A 21608-nucleotide genomic window follows, 5' to 3' on the forward strand; every position below is an offset into this window, starting at 1 on the left:
ACAGGGAGCAAGACCATCCCAAGAAAAAGAAATGCAAAAAAGCAAAATGTATGTCTGGGGAGGCCTTACAAATAGCTGTGAAAAGAAGAGAAGCAAAAAGCAAAGGAGAAAAGGAAAGATATAAGCATCTGAATGCAGAGTTCCAAAGAATAGCAAGGAGAGATAAGAAAGCCTTCTTCAGTAATCAGTGCAGAGAATTAAAGGAAAACAATAGAATGGGAAAGACTAGAGATCTCTTTAAGAAATTTAGAGATACCAAGGGAACATTTCATGCAAAGATGGGCTCGATAAAGTAAAGAAATGGTATGTACCTAACAGAAGCAGAGGATATTAAGAAGAGGTGGCAAGAATACTCAGTTGAACTATTCAAAAAAGATCTTCACGACTCAGATAATCGTGATGGTGTGATCACTCACCAAGAGCCAGACATCCTGAAATGCGAAGTCAAGTGGGCTTTAGGAAGCATCACTACCAACAAAGCTAGTGGAGGTGATGGAATTCCAGCTGAGCTATTTCAAATCCTAAAAGATGATGCTGTGAAAATGCTGCACTCAATATGCCAGCAAATTTGGAAAACTCAGCAGTGGCCACAGGACTGGAAAAGGTCAGTTTTCATTCCAATCCCAAAGAAAGGCAATGCCAAAGATTGCTCAAACTACCGCACAATTGCACTCATCTCGCACGCTAGTGAAGTAATGCTCAAAATTCTCCAAGCCAGGCTTCAACAATACATGAACTATGAACTTCCAGATGTTCAAGCTGGATTTAGAAAAGGCAGAAGAACCAGAGAGCAAATTGCCAACAAGTTAGATCATAGAAACAGCAAGAGAGTTTCAGGAAAATATCTGTTTCTGCTTTATTGACTATGCCAAAGCCTTTGACTGTGTGGATCACAATCAACTGTGGAAAATTCTGAAAGAGATGGGAATACCAGACCACCCGACCTGCCTCTTGAGAAATCTGTATGCAGATCAGGAAGCAACAATTAGAACTGGTTCCAAATAGGAAAAGGAGTACGTCAAGGCTGTATATTGTCACCCTGCTTATTTAACCTATATGCAGAGTACGTCATGAGAAATTTTGGGCTGGATGAAGCACAAGCTGGAATCAAGATTGCCAGGAGAAATATCAAAAACCTCAGATACGCAGAAATCCCCTTATGACAGAAAGTGAAGAAGAACTAAAGAGTCTCTTGGTGAAAGTGAAAGATGAGAGTGAAGAAGTTGGCTTAAAGCTCAGCATTCAGAAAACTAAGATCACGGCATCTGGTCCCATCTCTTCATGGCAAATAGATGGAGACACAGGGGAAACAGTAGCAGACTTTGTTTTTTGGGGTTCCAAAATCACTGCAGCTGGTGACTGTACCCATGAAATTAAAAGACGCTTACTCCTTGGAAAGAAAGTTATGACCAACCTAGATAGCATATTAAAAAGCAGAGACATTACTTTGTCAACTAAGGTCCATCTAGTTAAGGCTATGGTTTTTCCAGTAGTATGTATGGATGTGAGAGTTGGACTATAAAGAAAGCTGAGCACCAAATAATTGATGCTTTTGAACTGTGGTGATGGGGAAGACTCTTGAGAGTTCCTTGGTCTGCAAGGAAATCCAACCAATCCATCCTAAAGGAGATCAGTCCTGAAGATTCATTGGAAGGACCAATGTTGAAGCTGAAACTCCAATACTTTGGCCACCTGATGTGCAAACTGACTCATTAGAAAAGACCCTGATTTGGGGAAAGTTTGAAGGTAAGAGGAGAAGGGGACGACAGAGGATGAGATGGTTTGATGGCATCACCGACTCAATGGGCATGTGTTTGAGTAAATTCTGGGTGTTGGTGATGGACAGGAAAGCCTGGTGTGCAGTCCATGGGGTCGCAAAGAGTTGGACATGACTGAATGACTGAACTGAACTGATTTTTAGGTTTTTTTTTTTTTTTTATGGTATCGCCATACTGTTGTTCATAGTGGCTGTACTAATTTATGTCCCACCAACAGTGTAGGAGGTCACTGTGGTTTTGAGTTACATTTCACTAGTGGTTAGCCATGTTGAGCATATTTTCAGGCTCCTTTTGGTCATCTATATGTCATCTCTGGGAAAATGGTTATTCAGGTCCTCTGCCCTTTTTTTAATTGGGTGTTTTGGAGTTTTTTGATACAGAGTTATATGAGATGTTTATATTTCTTATATAAACTGCTTATCAGACATATCATCTGGAAACATTTTCTCCCATTCATTGTTTTATTGGTTTCCTTCACTGTGCAAAACTTCTAAGTTTGATGAAGTTCCATTTGCTTATTTTGCCTTCCCTGATGGTTTGTGGGTAAAGTATCCACCTGCAATGCAGGAGACAGAGGAGATGCAGATTCAATCCCTAGGTCAGGAAGATCCCCTCAAGTAGGAAATGGCAACATACTCCAGTATTTTTGCCTGGAAAGCTTCATGGACAGAGGAGCCCGGTGGGCTACATCCATGAGGTTGCAAAGAATCAGACATGACTGATGATTCACACACCTACAAATTCTTGCCTGAGGAGGCAAATCATATATATATATATATATATATATATATATACACACACATACATATATATGTATGTGTGTATATATAAATTTTCAGTTCAGTCACTCAGTCATTCAGTCATGTCTGACTCTTTGCAACCCCATGGACTGTAGCATGCCAGGCTTCTTGCCCATCACCACCTCCTAGAGCTCACTCAAACTCATGTCCATCAAGGTGGTGATGCCATCCAACCATCTCAACCTCTGTCGTCCCCTTCTCCTGCAGCCTTCAATCTTTTCCAGCAACAGGGTCTTTTCCAATGAGCCAGTTCTTTGCATCAGGTGGCCAAAGCATTGGCGCTTCAGCAACAGTCCTTCCAATGAATACTCAGGACTTATTTACTTTAGGATTGACTGGTTTGATCTCCTAGCACTCCAAGGGACTCCCAAGAGTCTTATCCAACACCACAGTTCAAAAGTATCAAATTTTCGGTACTTTTTTTACAGTCCAACTCTCACATCCATACATGACTACTGGAAAAACTGGAAAAAGCTTTGACTAGATGAACCTTTGTCAGAAAAGTAATATCTCTACTTTTTAATATGCTGTCTAGATTGGTCATAGCTCTTCTTCCAAGAAGCAGGTGTATTTTAATTTCATGGCTACAGTCACCATCTGCAGTGATTTTGGAGCCCAAGAAAATAAAGTCTGTCACTGTTTCCATTATTTCCTGATCTATTTGCCATGAAGTGATGGGACCAGATGTCGTGATCTTAGCTTTTTGAATGCTGAGTTTTAAGCCAGCTTTTTCACTCTCCTGTTTCACTTTCATCAAGAGGATCTTCAGTCCTTCTTCACTTTCTACCATAAGGGCGGTGTCATCTGCATATCTGAAGTTATTGATATTTCTCCCAGAAATCTTGATTCCAGCTTGTGCTTCATCCAGCCCATCATTTCACATGATGTACTCTGCATAGAAGTTAAATAAGCAGGGTGACAATATACAGCTTTAACGTACTCCTGTCCTGATTTGGAACCAGTCCATTGTTCCATGTCCAGTTCTAACTGTTGTTTCTTGACCTGCATACATATTTCTCAGGAGACAGATAAGATGGTCTGGTATTCCTATCTCTTGAACAATTTTCCAGTTTGTTGTGATCCACACAGTCAAAGGCTTTGGCATAGTCAATAAAGCAGGAGTAGATTTTTTCTGGAACTCCCTTGCTTTTTCTATGATCAAACATGTTGGCAATTTGCTCTCTGGTTCCTCTGCCTTTTCTAAATCCAGCTTGGAATCCATCTGGAAGTTCTTGGTTCATGTACTGTTGAAGCCTCACTTGGAGAATTTTGAGCATTACTTTGCTGTTGGTGAGATCAGTGCAATTGTGCAGTAGTTTGAACATTTTTTTGGCATTGCCTTTCTTTGGGATTGGAATGAAAACTGACCTTTTCCAGTCCTATGGCCACTGCTAAGTTTTCCAAATTTTCTGGCATACTGAGTGCAGCACTTTCATAGCCTCATCTTTTAGGATTTGAAATAGCTCAACTGGAATTCCATCACCTCCACTAGCTTTGTTGGTAGTGATGCTTCCTAAGGCCCACTTGACTTCGAACTCCAGGATGTCTGGCTCTAGGTGAGTGATCATGCCATTGTGGTTATCTGGGTCATTAAGATCTTTTTTGGATAGTTCTGTGTATTCTTGCTATAGCTTCTTAATATCTTCAGCTTCTGTTAGGTTCATACCGTTCGTCCTTTTTTGTGCCCATCTTTGCATGAAATGTTCCCTTGATATCTCTAATTTTCTTGAGAGATCTCTAGTCTTTCCCATTCTTGCTAAGGCCTATGTCAAAGAGTATACTGTCTACATTTTTTTCTAGGAGTTTTATACTTTCTGATCTTATATATAGGTCTTTATCCATTTTTAGCTTATTCTTTATATGATGTGAGGAAATGTGCCAATCTCATTCTTTTATATGTAGCTGTCCAGTTTTCCCAGAAGTGCTTGTTGAAGAGACTTTTTCTCCATTGCATATTCTTACCTCCTTTGTCGTAGACTGATTGACCATATGTACATGGGTTTATTTGTGCGCTCTCTGTGATATTTCATTGATCCACGTGTCTGTTTTTGTCAATACCATGCTGCTGTTTTTTTGTTTTTTTGTTTTTTTGTTTTTTTTTTACTGTAGCTTTGAAGATTAGTATGAAGTCAGACAGCATAATACTTCCAACTGTGTTCTTTTCTATCAAGTCTATTTGGGGACTTTTGTGGTTCCATACAAATTTAGGATTATTTATTCATTTTTCTTCTGTGAAAAATGTTATGGGTATTTTGATAGGCATTTCATTAAATCTTCAGACTCCTTTGGGTAGTATAGATATTTTAACAATATTACTTCTTCCAGTAATTATATATATGTATATACACACAATGCCTTTCCATATATTTGTATCATCTCCAGTTTCTTTCATCATTGTCTTATAGTTTCCAAAATATATATCTTTATCCTCCTTAGTAAATTTATTCTTAGACATTTGATTCTTTTGATGCAATTGTAAATGGTAGTGTTTTCTTGCTTCTCTTTTTCATAATTAATTATTAGCATATAATAGAAAAGGAGTGAGTTTCTGTATATTAATCTTATATACTGCATCTTTATTGAATTCATCTATTCTATAAGTTTTTTGGTGGAGATTTTAAAGTTTTCTATATATAATATCATGTCATCTGCAAATATGACAGTTCTACTTCTTTCCTTCTAATTTTGGTGGTTTTTTTTTTTTTCTTATCTGTTTGCTATAGCTAGGACTTCCTATACTGTGTTAAGTAAAAATGGTGAGAGTGGGCGTTCTTGTCTTGTTCTTGATCCTGAAGGAAAAGATTTCAGGTTTTCCCCATTCAGTATGATGTTAGGTGTGTTTCTCATAAATGGCCTTTATTATCTCAAGAAATTTACCTCTATACCAACTTTGATAAATTTTTATCATGAATGGATACTGAATTTTTGTTAATGCTTTTTCTCCATCTATTGGGATATCATGTGACTTTTATACTTTGTCTTTTCTTATAGCCTTGTTTGTACAGGAGGCTTTCTGCCAATTTACAGTTAGTTTTCAGTGGCAATTGTTGCACATGTAGAGGTATTTTTGATGTGTTTGTGGGGGTAGATGAGTTCTATTTCCTCCTACTCTGCCATCTTGATCAATTCCCTTATCCTTCATTTTATTAACATGGTGTATAACATTGGTTGATTTGTAGATATTGAATCATCCTTGCATCCCTAGGATAAATCCCACTTGATCATGGTGTATCAATATGATCTTTTGTTATGTACTTTTGAATTTAATTTGCTAATATTCTGTTGAGGATTTTTCCATCTGTGTTCATCAGAGATGCTGGTCTGTAATTTCCAATTTTTGTAGTGTCTTTGTCTGGTTTTGGTATCAGTGTAATGCTGGTCTCATGGAATAAGTTTGGGAATGTTTTATCCTCTTCAATATTTTAGAATAGTTTGAGGAGAAAGCAGTCTTGAGAAAGAAGAATGGAACTGGAGGAATCAACCTGCCTGACTTCAGGCTCTACTACAAAGCCACAGTTATCAAGACAGTATGGTACTGGCTTAAAGACAGAAATATAGATCAATGGAACAAAATAGAAAGCCCAGAGATAAATCAATGCACCTATGGACACCTTATCTTTGACAAAGGAGGCAAGAATATCAATGGAGAAAAGACAATCTCTTTAACAAGTGGTGCTTGGAAAACTGGTCAACCACTTGTAAAAGAATGAAACTAGAACACTTTCTAACACCATACACAAAAATAAACTCAAAATGGATTAAAGATCTAAACCTAAGACCAGAAACTATAAAATTCCTAGAGGAGAACATAGGCAAAACACTCTCCAACATAAATCACAGCAGAATCCTCTATGACTCACCTCCCAGAATATTGGAAATAAAAGCAAAAATAAACAAATGGGACCTAATTAAAATTAAAAGCTTCTGCACAACAAAGGAAACTCTAAGCAAGGTGAAAAGACAGCCTTCAAAATGGGAGAAAATAATAGCAAATGAAGCAACTGACAAACAACTAATCTCAAAAATATACATGCAACTCCTGCAGCTCAATTGCAGAAAAATAAATGACCCAATCAAAAAATGGGCCAAAGAACTAAACAGACATTTCTCCAAAGAAGACATACAGATGGCTAACAAACACATGAAAAGATGCTCAACATCACTCATTATCAGAGAAATGCAAATCAAAACCACTATGAGGTACCATTTCACGCCAGTCAGAATGACTGCTATTCAAAAGTCTACAAGCAATAAATGCTGGAGAGGGTGTGGAGAAAAGGGAATCCTCTTCCACTGTTGGTGGGAATGCAAACTAGTACAGCCACTATGGAGAACACTGTGGAGATTCCTTAAAAAACTGGAAATAGAACTGCCTTATGACCCAGCAATCCCACTGCTGGGCATACACACTGAGGAAACCAGAATTGAAAGAGACACGTGTACCCCAATGTTCATCGCAGCACTGTTTATAATAGCCAGGACATGGAAGCAACCTAGATGTCCATCAGCAGATGAATGGATAAGAAAGCAGTGGTACACATACACAATGGAGTATTACTCAGCCATTAAAAAGAATACATTTGAATCAGTTCTAATGAGGTGGATGAAACTGGAGCCTATTATACAGAGTGAAGTAAGCCAGAAAGAAAAACACCAATAGAGTATACTAACGCATATATATGGAATTTAGAAAGATGGTAACTATAACTGTGTATGCAAGACAGCAAAAGAGACACAGATGTATAGAACAGTCTTTTGGACTCTGTGGGAGAGGGAGAGGGTGGGATGATTTGGGAGAATGGCACTGAAACATGTATAATATCATGTATGAAACGAGTTGCCAGTCCAGGTTCGATGCATGATACAGGATGCTCGGGGCTGGTGCACTGGGATGACCCAGAGGGATGGTATGGGGATGGAGGTGAGAGGGGGGTTCAGGATGGGGAACACATGTACACCCGTGGCAGATTCTTGTTGATGTATGGCAAAACCAATACAATATTGTAAAGTAATTAGCCTCCAATTAAAATAAATTTATATTAAAAAATTTAAAACAAAGCATAGTTTGAGGATAGATATTAAGTCTTCTTTAGATGTTGAAGCTGAAACTCCAATACTTTGGCCACCTGATGCAAAGAGCTGACTCATTTGAAAAGACCCTGATGCTGGGAAAGATTGAAGGCAGGTGGAGAAGGGGATGTCAGAGGATGAGATGGTTGGATGGCATCACCAACTCAATGGACAAGAGTTTGAGTGAACTCTGGGAGTTGGTGATGGACAGGGAGGCCTGGCGTGCTGCAATCCATAGGGTCACAGAGTCGGACATGACTGAGCAACTGAACTGAACTGAACTGAAATGTTTGGTAGAATTCCCCAATGGCTCAGCAAATAAAGATTCTGCCTGCAATGCAGGAGACACCAGGGGTGCGAGTTCAATCCCTGGGTCGGGAAGATCCCTTGGAGGAAGGAATGGCAACCCACTCCAATATTCTTGCCTGAAAATTCCCATGTACAGAGAAGCCTGGGGGGCTACAGTCCAAAGGGTCACAAAGAGTTGGACATGACTGAGTGACTAAGCACACACACACAGAATTCCCCTGTGAAGCCTTCTAGCTTTGGACTTTTGTTTGTTGGGAGTTTTTGATTACCAGTTCAGTTTCAATACAAATAATCAGTCTGTTGAGATTATCTATTTCTTCCTGATTCAATCTATGAAGGTTATATGTTTCTAGGAATTTTTCCATTCCTTCTAGGTTGTCCAGTTTGTTGGTATGTAACTTCATAGTATTCTTTTATGATTGTTCATACTTCTCTGATACTGGTTGCAACTTGTCATGTTTAATTTCTAAGTTAGTGCATTTGGATCCTCTCTCTTTTTTCTTTTTTTAAATATCTATCTATCTATTTATTTTTATTGTGCCAGGGCTTAGTTGTGGCATATGGAATCTTTAGTTGTGGCATGTGGGACCTAGTTCCCTGATCAGGGATTAAACCCAAACTCCCTGCATGGGGAACACAGAGTCTTAGCCACTGGACCACTAGCGAGGGCCCCTCTCTTTCTCTTAATGAGCCTGGCTAAAGGCTTATCAATTTTGTTTATCTTTTTAAAAAACCAGCTCTTGTTTTCATTAGTCTTTTCTATTATGGGTTTGTTTATTTTTTTAATCTCTACTCTGATCTTTATTATTTCCATTCTTCTGCTGACTTTGGATTTTGTTTAATCTTATATTTCTAATTCCTTTACATGGTAGGTTTGGTTATCTATTTGAGATTTCTCTTGTTTCTTGAGGTAAGGCTGTATTGATATAAACTTCCCTCTTGGGAACAGCTTTTGCTGCTTCCCATAGCCTTTGGAAAGTTGTGTTTTTATTTTTCATTCGTCTCAGGGTGTTTTCTGATTTCCTCTTTAATTTTTTTTGGTTGACTTATTGGAGTTTTAGTACCATGTTGCTTAGTCTCTACATATTTGCATTTTTCCCACTTTTCTTCCTGTAATAGGTTTCTAGTTTCATAGCATTGTGATCTGAAAAGATACTTGGTATAATTTCTGTCCTCTAATGTGTTGAGACTTGTTTTGTGGACCAGCATGAGAACATTACATGTGTGTGTGAAAAGCATGTGTTCTTCTGTTTTTGAATGAAGTCCAGTTGGTCTAATGTGTTATTTAATGTCACTGTTTCCTTGTTGATTTTCTGCTTGATGATGTGTCCGTTGATGTGAGGTGTTAGAGTCTCCCACTATTATTGTATTGCTGTCAATTTGTTTCCTTTGTGTCTGTTATACAGTGCAGTGTTGTTAACTGTAGTTGCCATGCCGCACCTTACAGGACTTATTTTATAACTGGACTCTTGTATCTTTTGGCTCCCTCATCCAGTTTGCCTACCACCTACTCCCTGCCTTTGGCTATTTTGCCTCTATTAGCTTGACTTTTCTTTTCTAAGATTTCACATATTCAATACAAGTAAGATCATACAGTCTTTTTCTTTCTTGTCTGATTTATTTCACTTAGCATAATGCACTCAAGGTCCATCCATGTAAAATTTTAATTTTAGCTATTTTCTCTTTCAGGTCTAATGTTTCCATTGTATTCTATTTTGTATCTATTTTCCTACCATTATTTTCAATTCATTTCAAGAGTGTTCACATGCACTTCTTAGCACACAGTTATATGAGCTTCTTTAAAATCTTTTATAATTCCAACACTGTGTCATCTTGGTGCTGGGATCTGTTGATTGTCTTCCCCTTATAAGCTATTGAAATTTTCATAGTTCTCTGTATATCAAATAACTCTGGGTTGTATCTTGGACATTTTGGATATTACATTATTAGCCTTAGTTTCTATGAAGAATAATAAAGTTTTTCAAGTAACTGATCCAGTTTAGGGTAAAAGTTCTTACTGCCCTTCAGAGCTCTATTTCTTATGTCAGTTAAAATTTTCAAGGTGTTTTCAGTGTTATTTCGATAATGTGGATCACTCTGTGGCTAGTCTGAGATTTATAAAATGGTCTACTCCATAATTTGGTTCTCAAATTTTGGTTCTCAGTGATTTTAGTATCCACACAAGCACAGTTTGGGCGTAAGTCCAGGAGTTCATAAACAACTTTGTGGTATCATTTCTTGATCTTTTTCTTTCTGTATTCTTCCAGACACTTCTTGGCTTCCAGTAGCCTCCCTTTGCCTGCACTTTTTGCCTGCACTTAGTGGCTTTCATTTTCCCACTCTGCCTTATGCTTCCTGTAACTGTGTCTGCCTCTGGAGCCAAGTGGCAGGAGGGCAGAGCGGGAAAAAAGGAATAGGGCTTCTTCCCACATGCTCTTGGGGCTACATTTCTCCTGGTCATAAAGAATCCCCTTCCTCAGAATTTTAGGGGCCTTCCTGGCCATCACTGCCATACATACTGATATAATAAGATTTCCTGGGAGTCTAGGGTGGAAGTAAATGATAACATAGAAGATTTCCCCATTTATTCATATCCTCAGGGTCCCTTTCCCCTTTCTTCAGACTAGAGAAGACTTTTTGGAGTACGTTTGGTCCATACTCAGTCTTAAGCTGCTATTGAGGTCAAGAACCACAAACAAAAAAAGGTAACTCAGCACAGGATTAGCTTAGTTTCAAATACTGGCTTTCTACTCCAACCCACATGCTATTATTTATTTATAGCCCTTGGGAAACTGACTTATACATCCTCCCAATGTTATTAGTTGCAGTCAAAATGAGGAGATGGAATGAAGTATTGTACTCCCTAATCCTTGTTTCTATATTTATGTTTCCATAAATCACTAAGAGAATTTTCTAAGCACTGTTTGCTTACTTTGTGTGGAATACAAAAGAAAATGGAACATTTATATGATTAATACCCAAATTTTAAGTAAATTTGATAACTTTATAAAGTAGACAAAATCTGGAGGGACCAAGTGTATTTCTGGATAATGGGGTGATAAAGAAAGGGACAATATTTTTGCCCTATCAAGCCCCCATGCAACACTGGTCCTTACTGTCTGAAGGGTAGAGCTATGAGGTGTCGGAGACTTCATGGGTTGCATTTTAATTAAGCACCCCTGCAAGAATATAGCTAAAACAAAGTCTTGCTTTGGAGAAATGTCAGGCTGTGTGGGCTGACCAGCTGGTATAATTTGGGGTTTGGAGACCTGCTGACAGTCCTCATTTCACATTGTTGAATGACAACCTATTCTGCCATGGTTGCCACATATGGCTGTACAGATTGCAGACTACTGATTCCAAGAGAAACTTTTCTTTTTTCATGGATTTTGAAGTGAATGGCCCCTCCCCGAGCTGTGTGCATTTTGGCTGCTTGCTCTGCTCACAGCAAAGTCCTGGGCAATTAGGAAAATCAGAATGTGGCAATGACAGCATGCTCTCTCTTTTTTTCATTTACTCTCTGCCTCTTTTCCTTTTCTCCCAGTGTTGGAGGAAGATGATCATTACCTCGCCAAAGTCTTTGAACCTCCCTGGAAGAAGCCATCCATTCTCACAGAGTGCCCCGACAGGATTGAACCACATGGGCTGGCCAGAGCCCACATCTGACATTGGTGAGTTATATGACTCTCTCTTTTCTTTTTCACACTCCAGTGTCCTGACAAAAAGAACAAGACGTGAGAGCATGTTGTTGACAGCTGTGTTTGCTTGTCTGGCAGAAGTAACTTGAGTGTGAGAAATAGATCACTGTCTTTAATACTTTCAATTAGGAAGAGGTCCCTAGTACCCACATAAAGGAATTCTTGGCTTGAGGAAGATTTCGTTATTGAATTCCTAGACCTGGCTCCATTCATTTATTTTGAGCAGAACTACTGACCATTCCTTGAGACTTATAATAGGGTATAACTTACAGAAGAAATAATTACAGAGAGAGTTGTCTAATCCAGTGACGAGGCTTGGGTGTTTCCCCTTCTCGGGGACAAGGCTCTTGAATTTTGTGGCAGTCTTTCTGAATCCCTTTCCCAAGTGAAGTGAAAGTCGCTCAGTCATGTCCAACTCTTTGCAACCCATGGACTGTAGCCTTCCAGGCTCCTCTGTCCTTGGAATTCTCCAGGCAAGAATACTGGAGTGGGTTGCCATGCTCTTCTCCAGGGGATCTTCCCAACCCAGGAATGGAACCCAGGTCTCCTGCATTGTTGGCGAATTCTTTACCAACTGCCCTTTCCCAAAAACTATGGCAAAGGCATCATATCATCATATCACATATTTGTCCATAAAAGGGCTGATTTTTGTGCCAGAAGGAAACTGGGCCCCAGTGAGAGCCAGAAGTTGGTGATGGACAGGAAGGCTTCATGTGCTGCAGTCCACAGGGTTGCAAAGAGTCAGACACAACTGAGCAACTGAACTGAACTGAACTGAGAGCCAGGATGCAGCCTCTTCATGTACAGCCACCACCCTTCCTGAACTTAATCCAGGAACAGCTGGACATGATGAAAATGCTCAAAGCTCTGAGTACAAGGACAGATATTAGATCTCAGGTACAGATTATATTAGATGGAAACCTTATGGTTTAGAGGCATCCAGCTTACTGAAGGAAGAGGCCAAATATGGTGCATGCATGCTAAGTCGCTTCAGTCATGTCCGACTCTATGTGACCCTATGGATATAGCCTGCCAGGCTCCTGTGTTCATGGGGTTCTCCAGGCAAGAATACTGGAGAGGGTTGCCGTGCTCTTCTCCAGGGTATTTTTCTGATGCAGGGATCAAACTTGGTTCTCTTATGTCTGCTGCATTGGCAGGCAGGTTCTTTACCACTAGTGCCACCTGGGAAGCCCAAATATGGTGCTTAAAAAGGATAAATAAGAATAAAAGCCTTAGACAGGTTTGGAAAAACAAAATGGCTATACATATCAAACATGTACTTTTCTAGACTTGGGGATGGGGACAGGGCGGGTATTCAAGGATGTCTGTAGTTTGATCCTATTGGAGCTAAAGACCTGTAGAAAGCCAGTGGGGTTAGCAAAAGATGATATGGCAGAGTAGTGAGTGAGTCCTGATCATTAAAGCATGGACTATGCTGTGCTGATGAGTCAGCTCTGATGCAGACATGAGACCTGATCTCTGAATCTGACTAAGTGCATACTGGGTGCTGGTCCTACAGGAGCAGGCTACTCAGATGTTTAGCTACCATGATTGTTTTCCATTACCAAATGTCTGTGCTTATGCTACATTGTGCAGTGGGCTTTTATTCCTCCCCAGATAAGATTATAATCTCAAATTCACCGTAAGCAAAGTCATGAAAACGGATTTGACAGCTGCTGTCAAAGAAAAAGCTAGTTCTAACATAAACTCTTCATTAAGTCTCAGAAGAGTTTAGAGGCTCATGGAAGGGACAGTAACAGGTAAGCATAGCATTTTTCCTGGGATAATCCTCATTTTGGCTCTTGAAATGAGAACATTATTACAAATTCATTCTTAATAATCATATTCCTATTATTTTGGGGTCTCATTTGAATTAATTAGCAGATGAATTTATTGGAGAATAAGAGATTTTTAAAAGCCTCCGTGACAAGTTGCACAGCATACCCATGCCAAGGACACTGCTCTGAAAGTCAGAAGTCACGGCTCTGGCTTTAGCTGTCTATCATATAGGGGTGAGAAATTGGGCACACCCCTCCATTTCTCTATCTCATACTTCTTTTTACATAAAAAAGTATAAATCCTGTATTCACCAGATTAATATGAGGAGTAGCTTGGGTCTCTGTAAATATTTAGCTTAGGAAAGCTTTCATTTCTTTAATTATTTCTTCTCCAACTTTTCTATTCCAAACTTCTGGGATTTCTTTCTACCCCAGATTCTATCCCTAGAATCTCTCATTATTTTTATTGTTTTATCCTTTTCCTCTCGGTTCTGGGCGATATCTCAGTTTTATCTTCAACCTTATTTTTCTGGTTTACCTCATCTACTGTTCATTGCCTCCATTAATATTTGTGATTCAGTGATGTTTTTAATCTCCATGCAATCTTTCCAATGTCCTCTTGAAGCTTCTTAAAAAACAGAAAGTTGGGAATTTTGTAAAATTTTCTGTTGATGTTTTATAAATCCATTTCCAAGTTCTATGCTTTTCTTTTAACTGGTAACTTTTTTATAGGTGAAATTTCTCTATTTGCTTATCTTTATAGACATCGGCTCTTCCCCAACAATGGCTGGTTGACAAGTAGCACTGGAGACATCCTTTCAGAGATTGTTATAGGTTCCTCTTAAAATTCAAGCACAGCTGAAGCAGGAAGTTAAGCTTCCCTATAATGTGTATCACAGGTTCCATCACCTGGGGTGAGGGAGCTTTAAGCAGTCCCAGTGAGATCTTTGCCTCTTTTCAGAACTTAGCTATGTTTCATAGAGTAGTCAAGAATTAGCATGATGTGCGAGCATGCCACCTTCTGCCCCACAGACTGGTGCCCAAGATAACGTCTACTACACCCACTCCTCTCTGAGTGGAATCAGCAGGTCCAGATATGACTCTGTGAGCCCCAACATGATGACCGCACACAGCATCACATAAAGCCCTCTGCACCTGCAGAACATTTGTTGAAAAGACTATTTTTCCACTTTGAATGGTCATGGCCCCTGTAGTTGATCATAGATGTATGGATTTATTCCAGGACTATCAATCGTATTCCATGATCTATGTCCATTCTTGTACTAGTAACCACACTGTCTTCTTTACATTACTCTGTAGTAAGGTTTGAAATCAGGAAGTGGAATCTCCCTACTTTCCCCTTCTTTTTCAGGAATGTCGTGGCTCTTTGAATCCCTTCCAGTTCCATATGACTTTTAGAATCAGTTCAGTCGTTCAGTCGTGTCCAACTCTTTGTGATCCTATGGACTACAGCATGCCAGGCTTCCCTATTCATCACCAACTTTCAGAGCTTGCTCAAACTCATGTCCATCGAGTTGGTGATGCCATCCAACCATTTCATCCTCTGTTGTCCCCTTCTCCTCCCGCCTTCAATTATTCCGAGCATCAGAGTCTTTTCCAGTGAGTCAGTTCTTCACATCAGGTAGCCAAAGTATTGGAGTTTCAGCTTCAACATCAGTCCTTCCAATGAATATTCAGGGCTGATTTCCTTTAGGACTGACTGGTTTGATCTCCTTGCAGTCCAAGGGACTCTCAAAAGTCTTCTCCAACACCACAGTTCAAAAGCATCAATTCTTTGGGGCTCAGCTGTTTTTATGGTTCAACACTCACGTCTTTACATGACTACTGCAAAAACCATAGCTTTGACTAGATGGACCTTTGTCAGCAAAGTAATGTCTCTGCCTTTTAATATGCTGTCTAGGTTGGTCATAGCTTTTCCTCCAAGGAGCAAGCATCTTTTCATTTCATTGCTGCAGTCACCATCTGCAGTGATTTTGGAGCCCACTGTTTCCATTGTTTTCCCATCTATCTGCCATGAAGTGGTGGGACCGGATGCCATGATCTTAGTTTTTTGAATGTTGAATTTTAAGCCAGCTTTTTCACTCTCCTCTTTCACTTTCATCAAGAGGCTCTTCAGTTCCTCTTCACTTTCTGCCATCAGGGTGGTGTCATCTGTGTATCTGAGGTTATTGATAGTTCTCCTGGATCTTGATTCCAGCTTATGCTACATTCAGCCCAGCATTTTGCATGATGTGCTCTGCATATAAGTTAAATAAGCACTGTGACAGTATACAGCCTTGACGTACTCCTTTCCCAATTTGGAACCAATCCATTTTACCATGTCCAGTTCTAACTGTTGTTTCTTGATGTGCATACAGATTTTTCAGGAGGTAGATAAGGTGGTCTGGCATTCCCATCTCTTGAAGAATTTTCCACAGTTTGTTGTGATCCACACAGACAAAGGCTTTGGTGTAATCAATAAAGCAGAAATAGGTGCTTTTCTATAACTCTCTTGCTTTTTCTATGATCCAACGGATTTTGGCATTTTGATCTCTGTTCCTCTGCCTTTTCTAAATCCAGCTTGAACATCTGGAAGTCCTCAATGTTTAGAATCAGGTTGTCAATTTCTGCAAAGATATTATTTGGGATTCTGATGAGGATTGCACTGAATCTGTAAATGACTTTGGGGAGCATTGTCATCTTAACGGTGTTGAGTTTTCTGATCCATGAACATAGGATTTTTTCCCATTTATTTAGATCTTTTGTTTCTTTCAGTGACAGGGTGTCATTTTCAGAATACAAGTTTGTACTTCCTTTGAAAATTAATTCCTAAGTATTTTATATAATATTTGATGCTTTTAAATGAAACTATCTTCTTAATTTCATTTTCAGAACAGTCACTAAAAGTGCATAAAAATACAATTGACTTTTGTATCAGTCAGTTCAGTTCAGCCACTCATTTGTGTCCGACTCTTTGTGACCCCATGAATCACAGCACGCCAGGCCTCCCTGTCCATCACCAACTCCCGGAGTTCACTCAGACTCACGTCCATCGAGTCAATGATGCCATCCAGCCATCTCATCCTCTGTTGTCCCCTTCTCCTCCTGCCCCCAATCCCTCCCAGCATCAGTCTTTTCCAATGAGTCAACTCTTCGCATGAGGTGGCCAAAGTACTGGAGTTTCAGCTTTAGCATCATTCCTTCCAAAGAAATCCCAGGGCTGATCTCTTTCAGAATGGACTGGTTGGAACTCCTTGCAGTCCAGCAGACTCTCAAGAGTCTTCTCCAACACCACAGTTCAAAAGCATCAATTCTTCAGTGCTCAGCCTTCTTCACAGTCCAACTCTCACATCCATACATGACCACAGGGAAAACCATAGCCTTGACTAGACGGACCTTTGTTGGCAGAGTAATGTCTCTGCTTTTGAATATGCTATCTAGGTTGGTCATATCTTTCCTTCCAAGGAGTAAGCGTCTTTTAATTTCATGGCTGCAGTCACCATCTGCAGTGATTTTGGAGCCCCCCCAAAATAAAGTCTGACACTGTTTCCACTCTTTCCCCATCTATTTCCCATGAAGTGATGGGACCAGATGCCATGATCTTCGTTTTCTGAATGTTGAGCTTTAAGCCAACTTTTTCACTCTCCACTTTCACTTTCATCAAGAGGCTTTTTAGTTCCTCTTCACTTTCTGCCATAAGGGTGGTGTCATCTGCATATGTGATGTTATTGATATTTCTCCCGGCAATCTTGATTCCAGCTTGTGCTTCTTCCAGTCCAGTGTTTCTCATGATGTACTCTGCATAGAAGTTAAATAAGCAGGGTGACAATATACAGCCTTGATGTACTCCTTTTCCTATTTGGAACCAGTCTGTTGTTCCATGTCCAGTTCTAACTGTTGCTTCCTGACCTGCATACAGGTTTCTCAAGAGGCAGGTCAGGTGGTCTGGTATTCCCATCTCTTTCAGAATTTTCCACAGTTGATTGTGATCCACACAGTCAAAGGCTTTGGCATAGTCAATAAAGCAGAAATAGATGTTTTTCTGGAACTCTCTTGCTTTTTCCATGATCCAGCAGATGTTGGCAATTTGATCTGTGGTTCCTCTGCCGTTTCTAAAACCAGCTTGAACATCAGGAAGTTCACGGTTCATGTATTGCTGAAGACCGGCTTGGAGAATTTTGAGCATTACTTTACTAGCATGTGAGATGAGTGCAATTGTGCGGTAGTTTGAGCATTCTTTGGCATTGGAATGAAAACAGACCTTTTCTGTGGCCACTGCTGAGTCTTCCAAATTTGCTGGCATATTGAATGCAGCACTTTCACAGCATCATCTTTCAAGATTTGAAATAGCTCAACTGGAATTCTATCACCTCCACTAGCTTTGTTCATAGTGATGCTTTCTAAGGCCCACTTGACTTCACATTCCAGGATGTCTGGCTCTAGATGAGCGATCACACCATCGTGATTATCTGGGTCGTAAAGATCTTTTTTGTACAATTCTTCTGTGTATTCTTGCCATCTCTTCTTAATATCTTCTGCTTCTGTTAGGTCCATACCATTTCTGTCCTTTATCGAGCCCATCTTTGCATGAAATGTTCCCTTGTTATCTCTAATTTTCTTGAAGAGATCTCTAGTCTTTCCCATTCTGTTGTTTTCCTCTATTTCTTTGCATTGATCTCTGAGGAAGGCTTTCTTATCTCTTCTTGCTATTCTTTGGAACTCTGCATTCAGATGCTTATATCTTTCCTTTTCTCCTTTGCTTTTTGCTTCTCTTCTTTTCACAGCTATTTGTAAGGCCTCCCCAGATAGCCATTTTGCTTTTTTGCATTTCTTTTCCATGGGGATGGTCTTGACCCTGTCTCCTGTACAATGTCACGAACCTCTGTTCATAGTTCATCAGGCATTCTATCTATCAGATCTAGGCCCTTAAATCTATTTCTCACTTCCACTGTATAATCATAAGGGATTTGATTTAGGTCATACCTGAATGGTCTAGTGGTTTTCCCTACTTTCTTCAATTTCAGTCTGAATTTGGCAATAAGGAGTTCATGATCTGAGCCACAGTCAGCTCCTGGTCTTGTTTTTGTTGACTGTATAGAGCTTCTCCATCTTTGGCTGCAAAGAATATAATCAATCTGATTTCAGTGTTGGCCATCTGGTGATGTCCATGTGTAGAGTCTCCTCTTGTGTTGTTGGAAGAGGGTGCTTGCTATGACCAGTGTGTTCTCTTGGCATAACTCTATTAGCCTTTGCCCTGCTTCCTTCTGTATTCCAAGGCCAAATTTGCCTGTTACTCCAGTTGTTTCTTAACTTCCTATTTTTGCATTCCAATCCGCTATAACGAAAAGGACCTCTTTTTTGGATGTTAGTTCTAAAAGATCTTGTAGGTCTTCATAGAACCGTTCAACTTCAGCTTCTTCAGCATTACTGGTTGGGGCATAGACTTGGATTACTGTGATATTGAATGGTTTGCCTTGGAAATGAACAGAGATCATTCTGTCGTTTTTGAGATTGAGTCCAAGTCTGCATTTCGGACTCTTTTGTTGACCATGATGGCTACTCCATTTCTTCTGAGGGATTCCTGCCCGCAGTAGTAGATATAATGGTCATCTGAGTTAAATTCACCCATTTCAGTCCATTTGAGTTCGCTGATTCCTAGAATGTCGACATTCATGCTTGCCATCTTTTGTTTGACCACTTCCAATTTGCCTTGATTCATGGACCTGACATTCCAGGTTCCTGTGCAATACTGCTTTTTACAGCATTGGACCTTGCTTCTATCCCCAGTGACATCCACAACTGGGTATTGTTTTTGCTTTGGCTCCATCCCTTCATTCTTTCTGGAGTTATTTCTCCACTGATCTCCAGTAGCATATTGGGCACCTACTGACCTGGGGAGTTCCTCTTTCAGTATCCTATCATTTTGCCTTTTCATACTGTTCATGGGGTTCTCAAGGCAAGAATACTGGAGTGGTTTGCCATTCCCTTCTCCAGTGGACCACATTCTGTCAGATCTCTCCACCATGATCTGCCCATCTTGGGTTGCCCCACGGGCATGGCTTAGTTTCATCCTGTTATACTGATCTTATATCCTGCAACCTTGCTGAACCTCTTTATTAGTTCTAGATTTTTAATGGATTCCTTAGGATTTTCTACATACAAGATCATGTTATCTATAAGCAGAGACAGTTTTATTTCTTCCTTTCACATCTGAAGGCTTTTTTCTTGCCTAATTGCCTTGATTAGAGCCTGTAGCACAGTTGAATAAAAGTGGCAAGAATACATATCCTTGTTTTTTTCCTGATTTTAGGGGAAAGCATCCCATCTTCACCCTTGAATAAGATGTTGGCTATAGGTTTTTCACAGATGCCCTTTATTGAGTAAATAAAGTTTTCGTATTCCTAGTATGTCAAGTTTTTTATCATGAGACAGTGTTGGGTTTTTTTAAACATTTACCCTTCTGTTGAGATAATCGTGCACCTTTTGTTCTTAATTCTGTTGATATGGTATATTACATTAATTTTCAGATGTTAAACCACCCCTGCATTTCTGAGATTAATCTCACTTGGTCAAGATATGTCATTCTCATTATAGTTTGCTGAATTTGGTTTGCTAGTATTTTGTTGAAGATTTTTGTGTCTATATTCATAAAAGATACTGGTCTGTAATTTTCTTTTCTTTCAATGTCTTTGTCTGGTTTGGACCTCATAAAATAAGTTGAGGAATCTTCCCTCAATCTTCTTCAATAGTGAAGAATTGATATTAATTCTTTTTTCAATATTTGGTAGAATTCAAGGGTGAAGCCACTTGGGGGTGTGGGCTTTTCTTTGTAGGCAGTCTTATTACTGACTCAATCCCTTCATTTGTTATAGAGCTAATCAGATTGTCTATTTTTCTTGAATAAGCTTTGGCATCTTGTGTCATTTTAGGAATTTGTATATTTCATCTAAGTCATCTAACTGGTTGGTGTACCATTGTTCATAGTCTTCTTTTATAATTATTTTATTTCTGCAAGGTCAGAAGTAACGTTCCTTCTTTCATTTCTGATTATAGTAGTGAGTCGTCTTCTTTCTCTTGGTCAAACCAGCTAAAGGTCTGTCGACTTTTTTCCTCTTCCCTGAAAACCTGCATTGGGTTTCTTTTATTTTTCTATGTTTTTTCTCTTGTCTTTATTTCTGTTTCTCAATATTTCTGTTCTCCATTGTGTCTCTATTAACTCCTGTTCTAATCCATATTGCCTTCTTTCTTCTGCTTGTTTTAGGTTTAGTTTGTTTTAGATTTAGTTTTGCACTTCTTTTTCCAGTGTCATTAGATGCAGATCCAGTTGTTGATTTATGATTTTTCTTAATATAGGTATTTGCAGCTATAAATTTCCCTCTGAGCACTGCTTTAGCTGTCTTCATAACTTTGGCCTATTTTATCTTCATTTTCACTTATCTCAAGGTATTTTCTTACTTTATTTTGATTTTGTCTTGGACCCATTAATTATTTAGGAGTTTGTTATTTAATTTCTACATATTTGTGAGTTTCTCAAATTTCCCTTATTTTTTATTTCTAATTTCATTCCATGTGGTCAGAGAACACATTTTGTATTATTTCCATTTTTTTAAATTTGGGGAAGTTTGTTTTGTGGGCTAACGTGTGATCTAATGTTTCAAGGGCACTTAAGAAGAAAGTGTACTCTATTATTGTTGGGTGATGTGTTCTAAGTATGATTATTATGCTTAAATGGTTTATGGTGTAGTTCAAGTCTTCTCTTTCCTTGATCTCCTGTATAGTTGCTCTATCCATCATTGAAAGTTGGGTGTATATCTCCAACTATTATTATTGAATTATTTATTTCTCCCTTCATTTCTGTCAGTTTTGCCTTATGTATTTTAGTGCTCTGATCTTAGGTAGGTGTATATATGTTTATACTTATATCTTCTTGAGGGATTAACTCTCTTATTGTAATAAAATGCCCTTCTTTGTCTCCAGCATCTTTTGTTTTAAAGTCTATTTTATCTGATGTCAACAGAGCCACTCCAGCTTTCTTGCAGTTGCTATTTACATGATATATCTTTTTCCATCTTTTTACTTTCAATTTATTTGTGTCTTTGAATCTAAAATGTGTCTCCTATAGACAACAAATATGTGGATCAGATTTTTTTATCCACTGAACACTCTATCTTTTGA

At 39.1% G+C, this 21608-nt stretch overlaps 1 protein-coding gene across 1 annotated transcript in view; it reads left to right on the forward strand.

The window, feature by feature from the left end:
* The window catches only part of ARHGEF4 (Rho guanine nucleotide exchange factor 4), a 346937-nt gene that overhangs the window by 203974 nt on the left and 121355 nt on the right, over positions 1 to 21608 (forward strand). Inside the window, exon 4 of the mRNA XM_006060622.3 lies at positions 11502 to 11628. Coding sequence (XP_006060684.2) covers positions 11502 to 11628 — 127 coding nt within the window. The remainder of the gene's footprint in view (positions 1 to 11501; positions 11629 to 21608) is intronic.

This window comes from Bubalus bubalis, chromosome 2 (assembly GCF_019923935.1).
Source record: "Bubalus bubalis isolate 160015118507 breed Murrah chromosome 2, NDDB_SH_1, whole genome shotgun sequence".
NCBI lineage: Eukaryota > Metazoa > Chordata > Mammalia > Artiodactyla > Bovidae > Bubalus > Bubalus bubalis.